Below are 17,008 nucleotides of genomic sequence, written 5' to 3'. Positions count from 1 at the left end.
CACAAAATTTGAGAGAAATAAGCTTTTTGTGCGTATGAAATATTTCTGGGATCTTTTATTTCAGCTTATGAAACATGGGACACTTTACATGTTGAGTTTATATTTTTGTTCAGTATACATTACCTGGCTGAGCTGATGAGACAGTGGATTGCGCAGTCAGATGGAACAGAGTAAATACGCATTTCAATGTCATAGATTTAGTAGGTGGTAACTTGTGGAATAGACACCGGCTAGAATGTTTTAACCAATTGGCATACAGGATTAGACCCACTCGTTGTATAATTCCAAGGTAATGTACAGAACATCGGTGTTTTATCCCTTACTTACTATTTATTCATTTATTTCACACAGAATAATAAGCATATGTTTTTTTCTTTCAGTTATTTATTCATGAATGGTTATTTGGTGTGTCTGTGTGTGTTGTTGAGGATGCTACTCACCTGTTGGGGGCTGCCATCCGCATAGATTGAACAACACTCTTAAAAGGTGTTATCTAGAACCTAAAATAACCCTTTTTGTTTCCAGGTAGAACCCTTTTGGTTCCAGGTAGAACTATAATTTTCTCATACACTCTTTGAAAAAAGGGTTATTCGGCTGTCCCCATAGAAGAACCCTTTTTGGTTCCAGGTAGAACACCTTTTGGTTCCATGTAGAACCCTCTAACGAAAGGGTTCTACGTGGAACCGTGATATAGACTGACCAGGTGAATCCAGGTGAAAGCTATGATCCTTTATTGATGTCACTTGTTAAATCCACTTCCATCAGTGTAGATGAAGGGGAGGAGATGGGTTAAATAAGGATTTTTAAGCCTTGAGTCAATTGAGACATGGATTGTGTATGTGTGCCATTCAGAGGATGAATGGGCAAGACAACATTTTTAAGTGCCTTTGAACAGGGTATGGTAGTAGGTGCACCGGTTTTAGTGTGTCAATAACTACAAGGCTGCTGGGTTTTTCACACTCAACAGTTTATCGTGTGTATCAAAAACAGTCCTTCACCCAAAGGGCATCCAGCCAACTTGACTCAACATTTACATTTCTGTAATTTAGCAGACACACTTATCCACAGCGACTTACAGTAGTGAATGCAAACATTTCTTACATTTTTATTTAATTTTCCGTACTGGTCTCCCATGGGAATCGAACCCACAACCCTGGCATTGCAAACACCACGCTCTACCAACTGAGCCACACAGGACCTGTGGGAAGCATTTAACTGTGGGAAGCATTCAACATGGGCCAGCTTCCCTGTGGAACGCTTTCAAAACCTTGTAGATTTTATGCCCCAACGAATTCAGGCTGTTCTGAGGGCAAAAGGGGGGTGCAACTCAATAATGTTTTGTACACTCAGTGTGTTTGTATGTTATTTAGTGCAGTTTCATACAACAATTTTTACACATTTGTTTCAGATACTACCAGGTGTCCTAAAATAGAGAATGAAATAGTAATAACATGGACAATCAAGCTATCTTAAATCAATCATAGCCTATGTGTTAGTAAAGAAAAAGGTGTGTTTTTAATTTTTTAAAAGCAATCGGCAATTATTCTTTACCCAAATGGTCCCCAGAGGAAGAGGGCCTAATCACCAGGCCCTGTTTGAGAAATGCTGAAAGAAACCATGTTACCTTACCTTGAAAGCAGTCTAAGCCGACAGAGGCCAGTTATGGACCTAAACTCAAACACTCATAGAAACATGAAAAAGTTATTGTCTATAATCAAAGAATGTCATTTTGGCCATAAAAAATCATTTTATATAAGTTATAGAAATTGATAGAAATATATATATTTTTAAATACATTTTGGAGAGATTACTGAAATGTAAAACCACCTCAGCAGCCTCCCAACCTGAGATTGGAAGGTTGGGAGTTCAATCCCCGGGTGAGTCCTACCAAAGACTATAAATGGGACCTGATTCCTCTCTGCTTGGCACACAGCATTAAGGAGTGGATTGGGGGTAAGGCCCTGTGACAGATTAGGGTGTATACTTGTACATTAAGAGGCTTCATGCTACAGAAACAGAAGAGTTGATGGCTGGGACTTGTTATGAATAAAAGCCTATACAGACAGATTGGTATAATATATCTGCTTGTTGACAAGATGATAGATATTCACCAAAGGGAAATATTGACCAACAGAGCATATTTGAATAGTACTCTTCATCACCCTCTTCTAGGATTTTTAATGTTTTGAGATTTTGTGTTGTATATGAGTGTAATATTGGGATGTAAACTCAGACTGCATTTCAACTCAATATCTGACATGATACAGGTGTCTTCTTCAATTTGCGCCAATAACCATATGTGTGTGAGGTGTATACTTTTGATACCATGAAGATTTTTATGATAGCCAAAAAACACCATGTGTGACCCTGTTTTAGCCCATTGTGAAACAGGGGTTGAACACAATTTGGCAGTGGACACTATTTGACATAACAGGAACCTGCCACATCTGTGGGCCAACCCAATGAAGGCTCTTTTAAAGGCTCTCTGAAATGTAATAGTTAAACATTTTCTCACCTAGGGTTGCACATTTTGGGGAATATTCAGAGTAGGGCAAGGCGGTATACCGTTTTTTTGCGATATTCATGCACGGGCCGGTTTGGGTTTTTACTTTATCTTCTATAACTGCATTTGAATGTTTGATTTGTTAAATGTAATACGCAGTGTGTAACACCCATTTTTATAGTTTACTTCGCTACTTGAGTCATCTCTCTCTCCATGCCGCTTTCCACACAGACCTAGCCCCAGCTCCAGCTCGTGTCACTCAAGGAGCGCAATTGTTTTTCCTCGACCACGAGACACTTGCGTTCAGTCTGCATGGTCTATGCAGCACATGCAACAATGTTGACGACAACGATGCAGTTGTCCCTTTGCTTCTTAATATACATCTACTAGCATTCTATAATTACACTATTAGCTTGTGTTTCTTACATCTGCAAACAGCTAGTTTGTCTTTTCTTATCTAGTTGTTCCTAAATCTTGTTAGCCGCTAATGCTAATCGCTAGCTAGCTAATAAATGCAGTGAGTAAGAGCAAGCGTAATTAGCTATACAGCCTGATAATTCCAGTGATGGTGTAGACCTAAATCAGCATGTTGTTTGTGCAACAGTGTCTTCTAAATTAAACAGGTAAACACAAAGCAAGAATGTGTTAGCTACATGAAGTAGCTAAGAGAAAACATTCAATGTAGCCAAAGTTTATAGGGTCCCCTAGAAAAGGTATATGAACACTTTTTATCCTACCCTGTCACAATATCTCCTCCCTGGCATTTTCATTCGTTGTAATGTCAAACAACACGGTATTAAAAGTGCCCACTATTATATTCTAACTAAATAATTAGAATAGACATTCTATTTCCATGATTCCAACAGTTAACCCAAGTGTTTTGCTCTAAATTGCAACATTTGGTTAAAAATAAGGCCCAGATTGCTTGGCCATATTGTGTAGCCCTACGTGGCAGAGTAGAAATGATCTCAAATGCAGAAATGGATGAAAATGATTACTTTTTTGGGTTGAAGTTGAATTGAACAGTATAAAACAATCAGAATGGAGAAAGACCCATTGAAATCACTTAGAATGTGTGTGTTGCCACCCTAGGGTCACGCACTACTCATAAAGCAAATTTTGAACTTTTATTATTAAAAAACATAAAATACCATCATACCGTAATTTTTTTGGGAAATACGATGATATACTATTTTTGCCATATCGCCTGGCCCTAATTCAGAGGTGGAAACTTTCCGTGGGAATTAACGGGAATATATGGGAATTAATGGAAATATATGCAAATTAATATTAATATCATTTAAATGTAGATGTTTTTTTTGCATTGGATATATTTACCATATCATATGGAGACAGAAACATAAACCTTTTACCTTATCATAAGTAGACATAATTGCAAATTATTAAATCCTTCCAATATAATTTTTTTTTAAACAATTTAGTTACGAATTAAACTTTAATTAAATAAGTTGACTCTTCACATGGGATGATTTCACTGATCAACAAAAGAAAGGGAATATTGAATGATCCCCAAAGATCCATCGCATCTCCCAAAAACGTTTTCAACATACATCTGTAAAATGATAGTCTAGAAACTAAAGCTTTTGTTGTCTTCCACTCAGGCTTCCATGTCTTCTCCCTGGACCTCCTCAATGACCTCAATGTCCACCTCTTGAACATCAGACTCTGAGGCCTCTTCTTCACTGTCACTTTCCAACCTTGTTGAGGATGACTCGTTGTCAGGCTTAAAAGGCCTCAAATTTGCCCGGATGGCCACCAATTTTTCAACCCTTGTATTGGTCAACCTTTTGCATGCTTTGGTGTGTGTGTTCCTAAACCAGGACCATTTGCGCTCTGAGGTGGCTGATGTCGGTGGGATTTGGAGGATGATGGAGGCAACAGGGGAAAGAGCCTCAGATCCACAAATTCCCTTCCACCAGGTGGCTGATGAGATATGTTTGCACGACTGCCATATTGCATCTCCATCCCAAAGCCCTTGCTTGGAAGTGTACTTCGCCAGACTGCCAAGAACCTTGCCCTCATCCAAGCCAAGGTGGCGAGATACGGTAGTGATGACGCCATAGGCCTTGTTGATCTCTGCACCAGACAGGATGCTCTTGCCAGCATACTTGGGGTCCAACATATTCGCTGCGGCCTGTATGGGTTTCAGGCAGAAGTCTTCACGCTTTTTGATGTATTTCAGAACTGCAGTTTCCTCTGCTTGGAGCAACAGTGAAGTGGGCAGGGCAGTACGGATTTCTTCTCTTACATCTGCAAGCAGAGTCTGAACATCAGGCAGGATGGCATTGTCTCCCTCAATCCGTGCAATGGCTACTGCTATAGGTTTCAAGAGTTTCAGGCTGCTTATCACTCTCGCCCAAAATACATAATCCAGGAGGATCCTCTTGATGGGGCTGTCCATATCGGCAGACTGTGATATGGCCATTTCTTGGAGAGACTCCTTAACCTCCAGGAGACTGTCAAACATGATGACAACACCACCCCAACGGTGTTGCTGGGCAGCTTCAATGTGGTGCTCTTATTCTTCTCACTTTGCTTGGTGAGGGAGATTACTGCTATAGCTTGATGACCCTTCACATACCTAACCATTTCCTTGGCTCTCTTGTAGAGTGTATACATTGTTTTCAGTGTCATGATGTCCTTGAGGAGCAGATTCAATGCATGAGCAGCACAGCCAATGGAGCCAATGGGTGTGATGTGAGGGTAGGACTCCTCCACTTTAGACCAAGCAGCCTTCATGTTCGCAGAATTGTCTGTCACCAGTGCAAATACCTTCTGTGGTCCAAGGTCATTGATGACTGCCTTCAGCTCATCTGCAATGTAGAGACCGGTGTGTCTGTGCTTTTGAAGAATACTGGTTTAGGGGTGGAGATGATGTAGTTAATTATTCCTTGCCCACAAATATTCAGCCACCCATCAGAGATGATTGCGATACAGTCTGCTTTCTCTATGATTTGCTTGTCCTTCACTTGAACTCTGTATCCAGCAAATTACTAGATAAAGCATGTCTGGTTGGAGGGGTGTATGCTGGGTGAAGAACATTCAGAAATCTCTTCCAATACACATTTTTTATTTTATTTTTTATTTTACCTTTTTTTAACTAGGCAAGTCAGTTAAGAACAAATTCTTATTTTCAATGACGGCCTAGGAACAGTGGGTTATCTGTTGGGGCTAGGGGGCAGTATTTTCACAGCCGGATAAAAAACATACCCGATTTAAACTGGTTACTACTCTTGCCCAGAAATGAGAATATGCATATAATTAGTAGATTTGGATAGAAAACACTAACGTTTCTAAAACTGTTTGAATGGTGTCTGTGAGTATAACAGAATAAATATGAACTTGATTGAACAAAACATGCATGTATTGTATAACATAATGTCCTAGGAGTGTCATCTGATGGAGATCATCAAAGGTTAGTGCTGCATTTAGCTGTGGTTTTGGTTTTTGTGACATATATGCTTGCTTTGAAAATGACTGTGTGATTATTTTTGGTAGGGTACTCTCCTGACATAATCTAATCTTTTGCTTTCGCTGTAAAGCCTTTTTGAAATCGGACAACGTGGTTAGATTAACGAGAGTCTTATCTTTAACCTGTTGGGGATAGGGGGCAGTATTTGCACGTCCGGATAAAAAACGTACCCGATTTAATCTGGTTACTACTCCTGCCCAGTAACTAGAATATGCAAATAATTAGTAGATTTGGATAGAGAACACTCTAAAGTTTCTAAAACTGTTTGAATGGTGTCTGTGAGTATAACAGAACTCATATGGCAGTCAAAACTCTGAGACAAATCCTAACAGGAAGTCGAAATCTGATGTGTGGAATCACTTTCAAGCTTTGCCATTGAAACACACAGGGACTTATTAATAATTTAGCACTTCCTAAGGCTTCCACTAGATGTCAGCAGTCTTTACAAAGTGGTTTGATTCTTCTATGGTAGAAACTGACCCAAAGAGAGGCTTGGGAAGTTGGTCACAGGGGGAGGGCCATTACTACTATGACGCGGGCGCCCATGGGAACCCTTTTGTTCCGAAACGTTTAGTAACACAATACAATCGTCCGCATTGAATATTATTGAAGCTCTGGTTGAAAAACGCCCTAAAGATTTATGTTATACAACGTTTGACATGTTTGAACGAACTTAAATATATATTTTTTGCACATTCGTGACGACAAGTCCCGCGCGCTTCAGTACATTATGAGTAGCCTTTGGAACGTGCTAACAAGAAGGAACTATTGGGACATAAATTATTAACTTTTTCGAACAAAACTACATTTGTTGTGGACCTGGAATCCTGGAAGTGCCTTCTGATGAAGATAATCAAAGGTAAGGGAATATTTACAATAGTATATTTGATTTTAGATGGTTCCAAGATGGCGCTAATGTAACCGATGTGAAATGGCTAGTTAGTTAGCGGTGGTGCGCGCTAATAGCGTTTCAATCAGTGACGTCACTCGCTCTGAGACTTGAAGTAGGGTTTCCCCTTGCGTTGCAAGGGCCGCGGCTTTTGTGGAGCGATGGGTAACGATGCTTCGGTGGGTGTCAGTTGTTGATGTGTGCAAGGGTCCCTGGTTCGAGCCCAGGTTGGGGCGAAGAGAGGGACGGAACCTACACTGTTACACTAACATGTATCGCCTAGCCTATTTTTCTGAGCATACCACGTCGTTTATTGCAAAGTGTGATTTCCCAGTAAAGTTCTTATTAAATCTGGCAATGCGGTTGCATTCACGAGATGTTAATCTATAATTCTTTGAATGACAATATTACATTTTAACAATGTTTTCGAATAGTAATTTTGTAAATTGTAGCGCTGATTAACCGGAAGCATTTGAGAGAAAATATTTTCTGAACGTCACGCGCCGATGTAAAATGCTGTTTTTATATATAAATATGAACTTTATCGAACAAAAAATGCATGTATTGTGTAACATGATGTCCTAGGAGTGTCATCTGATGAAGATTGTCAAAGGTTAGTGCTGCATTTAGCTGTGTTTTGGGTATTAATGATGCATGCTAGTTGCTTTGAAAATGGCAGTGTGATTTTTTTTGGCAGGGTACTCTCCTAACATAATCTAATGTTTTTCTTTTGCTGTAAAGCCTTTTTGAAATCGGACAAGGAGAGGTGTATCTATAAAATGGTGTAAAATAGTCATATGTTTCAGAAATTGAAGTTATAGCATATAGAGGTATTTGTATTTCACGCGACGCGATTCCACTGGCTGTTGACTAGTTCCCAGACAGGTTAAAATGGTGTAAAATAGTAATATGTTTGAGAACAACAGATTTGTACCTTGTCAGCTCAAGGATTTGAACTTGCAACCTTTCAGTTACTAGCCCAACACTCTAACCACTAGGCTACCCTGCCTGTGAGCATCAGAGGTGAACCAGTTGCGTACACAGCTCGAGCAAGATATTCATCAGCATTTATCTGACTACGCTCCAACATTAAGTCAAAAAAACTTCTGATTCCAGGAGGACCATGAGCTGTTGCTATCGAATAAGGTGTCTGATTCATCATTTTCACCTCGAATAGAAGTAGAGGGACTTTTGTCAGAGGTTGCTTGTTGTGAGCGCTGAGGGAACTTTATGCACTTGGCCAGATGATTCTGCATCTTTGTTGCATTCTTCACATATGATTTGGCACAGTATTTGCAAATGTACACAGCGTTTCCTTCTACATTAGCTGCAGTGAAATGTCTCCACATATCAGATAATGCCCGTGGCTTTTTCCTGTAAAGATTAGGAAGAAATGAGTAAAAAAAGATATATATAATACAATTCAATGTACAGATAAATAGTTAAGCAGATTAAACAACTCCTTTGTAAGATACATGTTTTAAAATGAAACATGTATGGAAACAGGTGAATTAACACTCCAGATAGCAAGCTAAAACCCACATGGTAGCAAAAACTAACTAGCAGAAATTGTTAACAAGTTAGAAATTATTTAAACACACTTACCTGTAGGCTACTATTTACTAGTTAACAAAAAATCATGTATGTCATATAAAATATATTCACCCCACCCAGTATTGTAATCAAAACTTACCTGAAAGTATGTAGTCCTTGGCTCAGATAGTATAGTAGTGTGGGCTCAATAGCATCTCATTAGTGTGCAAGATCTTGTACATGTGATGGAAGAATGCACTGTGCATGTTGAGGGTTGCAATTCCATTGAATAGGGGATAGTTTAACCAAAATATGCCACAAGACCTAGAATTGCCTTATGTGTATCCCACAAAAAAGGTTCACTGTTATAAGCTAACTTTTTTTGATGAATTTAAGCAAAATTCCCCAAATTCCCGGGCTTAACTTCCCATGGAAAATATGCGGAAAATTTCCGGAAATTTCCCGGAAAGTTTCCGACCCTTTGCAACCCTATTCACACCCATTGCCTTGCTTATATTGTCCTTAAAACACTACTCAAACATATCTTTCCTCTTATGCTATGTTTTCTACTAACCTTCCAGAGAGATCATGAGGAATGGCAAACATTGTTAAAGGCCCAGTGCAGTCAAAATGCATTTTCTTTCTGTATTATTTATTATATTATGCAACAACTGAAGAAACTAACACTGTAAAAGGGTGATTTTTTTTGTGATCATGTGTGATGTAATAGTTGTTGGTTGAAAATACAATCTAAACAGGGCCTTCATCCATGCAAAATGTGCTGATTAGCAGTTTTGGCTTGCCTGGTGACATCACCAGATGGTATAAATTAGTTGACCAATTACAAAGAGAGTTTGAAACCTCTCTGCCAATAACAGCTAATTTTCAGATTACATATCCCTCCCATTAGGTCACTCCACTCTGGTGGATTGAGCCACATTGTGGTTTATGCACTGCTTAGGTGCCCTTTCCTCCCCGCTCAGACCACTCCCAGACAGTCCTAGCCCAATTCTTTTTGGGGGGGCTTTGGTTCCACCCCAGTATTATGGGAACACACCTTATTTACTTAGTCACCTTCTCATCACCCCTCAGATGTGTGCCCACCCCTGCCTCAGTGGGAGCTCACCAAGCCCCTGAACCCGACGGATAGTTATCAAGAAAACTACTTTGTACGCTACCAGTGTGTGGATGGCTATGTGAGAATGGCGGGGACCTCCAGTCGCATCAGGTGCAAACGAATTGATCAGGTTCTTCAGTGGGAAGGCCCAACGCTGATATGCATACGTAAGTAGATGTACTACCCACCTATGACACATTAAGACAGACAAGCCACACCTTTAAGATCAGGTATTCCAATTATGCAATAACTATAGACTATATCTGTAATGCATATAATTTACATATAAAGAGCAGGTATGAGACTGGCTGATTCTCGCATGCTTATCCCAGCCTACCCATCTATTCCAACTACGATAGAACGTGAGTATTGCCTGTCTGCATGCCTGCCTGCCTGCCTGCCTGCCTGCCTGCCTCTCTCCCAGAGAGAGAAAAAGAGACATTCATGAATGTTGTTAATAATTGCCAAAGCGGGGTGGCAGGAAATGGTTGTAGTGAGTTTCATGTCAGGGTAGATCAGTGAGATTAAAGCCAGCATCGCTCTAGTTTTAGTTTAGTTTTCAGGCTGTGAAAGAGAAGCAGTGCAGATAAAAACTCTATAGAGTTGTTCTCAGTTCCTTATTGGTACTTTTCCATCTAGACTTACTCCCACACCAGGCTGTCACCAGTGTTTTATGTTAATGTCAGCTTTAGTGTTTCCATCAGGAGTTCGACACTAAAGACTTGTGGCGAGCAGAATCAACAACCTCGGCATCGTTTAAGACTGTTGCATTTGTGAGAAGGTGTTAAAGTTCACGGTTAGCCATTGTTATGTAAATGCACCCAAGTGGGGCAGCAGTCTAAGGCACTGCATCTCAGTGCAAGAGGTGTCACTACAGTCCCTGGTTTGAATCCAGGCTGTATCACATCCGGGCCGTGATTGGGAGTCCCATAGGGCGGCGCACAATTGGACCAGCATTGGCCGGAGTAGGCCGTCATTGTAAATAAGAATTTGTTCTTAACTGACTTGCCTAGTTAAATAAAGGTTAAATGTAAAAATAAAATGACAGCTGAAAAGTACCCAGGCCCTTGCCTTGGCTCCAAGTCAGAGCAGGTCCACCGGAGCCATGGCCCAGTGAGACATGGGTGCCAGCCTGCATAGAGGGAAACAAAAAAGTCTGAGCCTTTTGGATAAAACACTGGGTTAAATTGTCAGTAGAGAGCCTCCAGAGTGGCGAAGTTGTCTAAGGCGTAGCTGTGCCACTAGAGATCCTGGTTCGAGTCCAGGCTCTGTCACAGCTGAACAGGAGACCCATGGGTCGGCACACAATTGGCCCAACGTCGTCCGGGTTAGGGGAGGGTTTGGCCGGCAGGGATGTTCCTGTACCTTCGCGCACTAGCGACTCCTGTGGCGGGGCGGGCACAGTGCACGCTGGCACGGTCACCAGGTGTACGGTGTTTCCTCCAACACATTGGTGCAGCTGGCTTCCGGGTTAAGCGGGCATTGTGTCAAGAAGCAGTGCGGATTGGCTGGGTTGTGTTTCAGACGACGCACGGCTCTCAACCTTCGCCTCTCCCGAGTCCGCACGGAGTTTCAGCGATGGGACAGGACTGTAAGTACCAATGAGAGAGAGAGAGCGAGAGAGATTATCTCTGGGAAATGAGCCAATTGGTTAGCATGGGACTTGTGTTCTGTTAACCTCATAGACGTAGGATGAAACCGTCTAAAAGCACTTCAGTCGCTGTACAATGTTTCCATAATGTTACTGTATGGTTTGAACATAAGGCAGTTAAAAAAAGAAATAAGTACAAGTTTGAAAGTAAAATGGAAAGTACCATAGGGGAGAGGGTGCAGATTTATTTTAAAAATAACTGACCGCCATGATGAACGCCCCTTGAGTCTACATTAGTAATATCCTCTCTCCTTTCCTCTTCTTGTCATCCATCACCACTACTTTCACTTTCTCTCCTATCCTTTTGGGTATGTGATCTGTATGACAGTTTATGGAAAGATACATTGTATGGAACATTCTGTACATTGCCAATGGATCTAAGGCAGCGTTTCCCAAACTCGGTCCTCGGGAGACCAAGGGTTACACATTTGGTTTTTTGCCCTAACACTACACAGCTGATTTAACACTTGAGGATTAGTTGATTATTTGAATCAGCTGTGTAGTGCTAGGGAAAAAACATAATGTGCACCCCTTGGTTAGGGAAACGCTGACCTAAGGGAAAGGGTCCACTGACATTGATCAGACTGTGGTTATCAACCGTCTGAGTACACGATGTGATTCTCTCTGTGATTTGAGCTGTTTCTGTGTCCAACCCCACACTGTGTGCAGGTGTTTTTTTTTTACTTGGGCTGGGACCTCCAGTGCCATCAGAAAGTATTCACACCCTTTTACTTTTTTCACATTTTGTTGTGTTACAAAGTGGAATTAAAATATATTTAATTGTCATTTTTTGTCAACAATCTACACAACATACTCCGTAATGTCTAAGTGGAAAAAATTATAATATATAAACAGTACCAGTCAAGGGTATGGACACCCATACTCATTCAAGGGTTTTTCAAATTTTTTAAAACTATTTTCTACATTGTATAATAATAGTGAAGACAACAGAACTATGAAATAACATGGAATCATGTAGTAACCAAAATCATATGGATTCATGTAGTAACCAAAATAGTGTTAATCAAATCTAAATATATTTTATATTTGAGATTCTGCAAAGTAGCCACTGTTTGCCTTGATGACAGCTTTGCACACTCTTGGCATTCTCTCAACGAGCTTCACCTGGAATGCTTTTGCAAAAGTCTTGAAGGAGTTCCCACATATGCTGAGCACTTGTTGGCTGCTTTTCCTTCACTCTGTGGCCCAACTCATCCCAAACCATCACAATTGGGTTGCGGTCGGGTGATTGTGGAGGCCAGGTCATCTGATGCAGCACTCCTTCACTCTCCTTCTTGGTCAAATAGCCCTTACACAGCCTGGAGGTATGTTTTGTGTCATTGTCCTGTTGAAAAACAAATGATAGTCCCACTAAGCGCAAACTGGATGGGATGGCGTATTGCTGCAGAATGCTGTGTTAGCCATGCTGGTTAAGTGCGCCTTGAATTCTAAATAAATCACTGACAGTGTCACCAGCAAAGCACCCCCACACCATCACACATCCTCCTCCATGCTTCACGGTGGGAACCACACATGTGAAGATCATCCGTTCACCTACTCTGCGTCTCACAAAGACATGGCAGTTGGAACCAAAAATCTCAAATTTGGACTTATCAGACCAAAGGACAGATTTCCACCAGTCTAATGTCCATTGCTCGTGTTTCTTGGCCCAAGCAAGTCTTTTCTTCTTATTGGTGTCCTTTAGTAATGGTTTATTTGCAGCAATTCGACCATGAAGTCCTTATTCCTCCTTTGGCCGTCTCTCCTTCCAGTTCTCTGCTGCCAATGACTGGAACAAACTACAAAAATCTCTGAAACTGGAAACACTTATCTCCCTCACTAGCTGTAAGCACCAGCTGTCAGAGCAGCTCACAGATCACTGCACCTGTACATAGCCCATCTATAATTTAGCCCAAACAACTACCACTTCCCCTACTGTATTGATTTATTTATTTTGCTCCTTTGCACCCCATTATTTCTATTTCTACTTTGCACTTTCTTCCACTACAACTCTACCATTCCAGTGTTTTACTTGCTATATTTTATTTACTTCGCCACCATGGCCTTTTTTTTTTGCCTTTACCTCCCTTATCTCACCTCATTTGCTCACATTGTATATAGACTTATTTTTCTACTGTATTATTGACTGTATGTTTGTTTTAGTCCATGTGAACTCCGTGTTGTTGTATGTGTCGAACTGCTTTGCTTTATCTTGGCCAGGTCACAATTGTAAATGAGAACTTGTTCTCAACTTGCCTACCTGGTTAAATAAAGGTGAAATAAATAAATAAAATTCACTGTCTCCTCTGAAAAATTGATGTTGAGATGTGTCTGTTACTTGAACTCTGTGAAGCGTTTATTTAGGCTGCAATTTCTGAGGCTGGTAACTCTAATGAACTTATCCTCTGCAGCAGAGGTAACTCTGGGTCTTCCTTTCCTGTGGTGGTTCTCATGAGAGCCAGTTTCATCATAGCGCTTGATGGTTTTTGCCTCTGCACTTGAATAAACTTTAAAAGTCCTTGAAATGTTCTGCTTTGACTGACCTTCATGTCTTAAAGTAATGATGGACTGTCATTTCTCTTTGCTTATTTGAGCTGTTCTTGCCATAATATGGATTTGTTTTTTTACCAAATAGGGCTATCTTCTGTATACCAACCCTACCTTGTCATAACACAACTGATTGGCTCAAACACATTAAGAAGGAAATAAATTCCACAAATTAACTTTTATCAAGTCACACCTGTTAATTGAAATGCGTTCCAGGTGACTACCTCCTGAAGCTGGTTGAGATAATGCTGGTTGAGAGTGTGCAAAGCAAAGCTGTCATCAAGAATCTCAAATATATTTTGATTTGTTTAACACTTTTTTGGTTACTACATGATTCCATATGTGTTATTTCATCGTTTTTATATCTTCACTATTATTCTACAATGTAAAAAATAAAGAAAAACCCTTGAATGAGTAGGTATGTCCAAACTTTGACGGGTACTGTGTATTTCCATGCTAGGTTGGAATAATACTGTAAAAATGATGACAATACCCTTTTAGTGTAGGAGCTGTTTGAAAAGCCCGTCTGAAATTTCAACAAGTTTTGGAGGGATGACGTTTTGGCCTACATGGTGACATCACCATACAGTAAATTAGTTAACAGACCAATAAGAAAGAGTTCCAAAACTCGGCCAATAACAGCACATTTTCTGTTTCCCCCTCCGACTCAGACCACTCCCAGACAGTCCTAGCAAAATTGTTGCTATTTTAGTTTATTTTTAACCATTTCACAGTAAGTTACTTAATTGTTACCCAGAAATTATTTTATATTAAGCTAAAAACAGCTGCATTTGACCTTTTAAACGCTATTATTGCACACAGAGTGAGTCCATGCAACTTATGTGGCTAAGCAACATTCAAGACATTTCAGCTTTTCATTTTAAATTCACTTGTAAACATTTCTTAAAACATAATTCCACTTTGATATTATGGGGTGTTGTGTGTAGATCAGTGACACAAAATCTAAATTCAATCAATTTTAAATTCAGGCTGTAACACAACAAAATGTGGAAAAATTCAAGGGGTGTGAATACTCTCTGAAGGCACTGTATGTCCTTGCCCCGGCTGTATTGATTTCCAATGACTGACCTCTTTTATCCTCTCTCCCCCAACAGCTTCAACAACCCACAAGAGAACTCCATCTCCCATAGTGTACCCCTCAGTGCCCACAGAGAGAATTAGCCCAAGACCAATCACTCCCAGTTCTCCAATACTGCGTATGTCCCTCCCAATTTTCATCAATTGCTGCCTGATCAATGTGCTTCTATGAGAGGTATGGTTGGACAGGTCAGTTAAAACTGTTGATCTGACCTTTGCCCCCTAACCCTGGATCCTGTCACAGAGAACCCAGAGGTCATTACTACTGTTACAGTGACAACCACCATCATCGATGACCTTACATCAGTGCCAGTGGATAAGTCCAGTGCGGTGACCTCTGTCTTCACGAAGACTGTTTCTCCATCAGAGAGTTACTGTGTCTCCAACAGAGCCCCAACCTCCAGTGAGGATCCAGTTGGCGGTGAGGAGACTTGTTCCATAGTGTATCACTCTACTGAATAGTACAGATATGTTTTTGTTGCATTTATTTAAAGATCTATGTTTGGTAATGGTCCATTCTGGTGTACTGTTCTTTGTTGTTCATGCTAGACCAGGGGTTCCCAAACTTTTTTGGCCCACGACCCCATTTTGATATCTGAAAATTCTCATGGCTCCAACCATGTGAAAATATTTTAATTAAAATGTTATTAACAGCCAATGTTACTTTTTTATTTGAGGCCTTTGCCTTACTGAAGCTGTTTTCTGTTAGAAACATGGTTGGCTTTTGAAAGACTCTACAATAACAAGTCTTTCCTCTGAATTCACTGATTTGGTCAGTCATCTGTAGAATGTTTTTTTATTTCCCCACCCATCATGCTTGTGTTCAGTTTGTTCAGTTTCCCAAATGTGTCTATTGCATAGGCAAGGAGACACATCTTCTTTTCATTACACAGAAATTCAACCAAGTCAGTTTTTTTTACATCCATTATGAATGACAACAGTTACTCCATCAATGTGAAAAATCTTTCCAATACTCTCCTCCATAACCACCAAGCCTCGGTGTGAAATAGAACATTGTCATGCTCTGATCCCATATCTCCACATAGTTTTGCGAACAGGCATGCGCGCAGTGGATGTGGTTTGATGTAGTTTACAATCAAAGTTACCTGCTGCAGTATATCTCCCAAGTTCTGTGCTCAGGTCTTTTGCCGCCAGTTGCTCTCGGTGTATCATACAATGCGTCAATATGGCAGAGGGAGACATTCATAACTAGAGTGCAGAGGCCTTCCCACCTTCCCACCATAGATGGAGCCCCATCTGTGCAAAGCCCACCATTCGATCACATGGAATCTGTTTTTCGTCAATATAGCCACGCAGCACACTGAACATCCCCTGTGCCGTTTCGTGCTCAGGAATCGTGAGACAGAACGTTATGTCCGACATGTATAGCGAACAAAAGTCAATGCATGGGCATCTCCGCCCTCACAGCTAACGTTCATTTGGAGAGCATAAGCTGGGGAGTTTTTGAGTCGTTCAGTTAGTTTCCTCTTGATTGCTAATAATCATATACATTATTTGTTTAACAGTGTTATCTGACAAAGGTATTGATGTGAGCTTCTGTGCTGGTGCCTCCCCACACATTGAACATTTTCCTGTGACCCCATTTTTATATCCCGTGACCACACTTAGGGTCGCGACCCCTCATTTTGGAACCGCTGTGCTAGACGATGCTAGTCTTTAGAGAAAACTGCCTGTGTTCCTCTGCCAGCTGGCTTCACTCCCACTGATCTCCCCTGGCATGGGCATGCTAACTACACACTCACTACAACCATTTTCTGGCATCATTCTTTGACCCTTATTACCACACTCATGAATCTCTCAAGACTTTTAATTACTTTGCAGTCTCTCTTTCTCTCTCACTCTTAGGTGAAGGCACTGAGAAGAGTTCTGCTACAGCCATATATGCGGGTGAGTAGGCTACCACACAGAGATTACAGGGAGGGAGAGAAGGAGTATAACAGAAAGTAAGTCTGAGTCCTTTCTCCTGATGGTTTTGTTTCTCTCTTGTTCCCATGGAATGGAAATCCTAGGTGTAGGTGGGGTGGTAGTAACCGTATTGCTGGTTGCAGCATTTGGAGTGCTAATATTTGGGAGAAGGAAATGGTAAGATTGGCTGGTCAACCAGTGTTATTTCTTGTGGGGAAGGGGGTCTAATGACATCTCTGTTGAATTCCAAA

At 40.8% G+C, this 17,008-nt stretch overlaps 1 protein-coding gene across 2 annotated transcripts in view; it reads left to right on the top strand.

Annotated features, from left to right (window-relative positions):
- LOC106576191 (uncharacterized) overlaps positions 1–17,008 on the top strand; it is a 29,489-nt gene that overhangs the window by 1,495 nt on the left and 10,986 nt on the right. The window contains exons 2-6 of one of the 2 annotated variants that reach the window (XM_045699833.2): positions 9,511–9,702; positions 14,849–14,950; positions 15,076–15,252; positions 16,698–16,739; positions 16,862–16,934. In XM_045699833.2, the coding sequence (XP_045555789.2) occupies positions 9,511–9,702; positions 14,849–14,950; positions 15,076–15,252; positions 16,698–16,739; positions 16,862–16,934 (586 nt within the window). Of the gene's footprint in view, positions 1–9,510; positions 9,703–9,737; positions 9,898–14,848; positions 14,951–15,075; positions 15,253–16,697; positions 16,740–16,861; positions 16,935–17,008 lie in introns of those variants that run through there. The other variant, XM_014153176.3, reaches the window with a different exon arrangement.

Source organism: Salmo salar, chromosome 17 (genome assembly GCF_965601325.2).
Source record: "Salmo salar chromosome 17, fSalSal1, whole genome shotgun sequence".
In the NCBI taxonomy this organism is placed as follows: Eukaryota; Metazoa; Chordata; class Actinopteri; order Salmoniformes; family Salmonidae; genus Salmo; species Salmo salar.
Note: the sequence above shows the minus strand (reverse complement) of the source record. Positions and strands in the feature narration are given on the sequence as shown.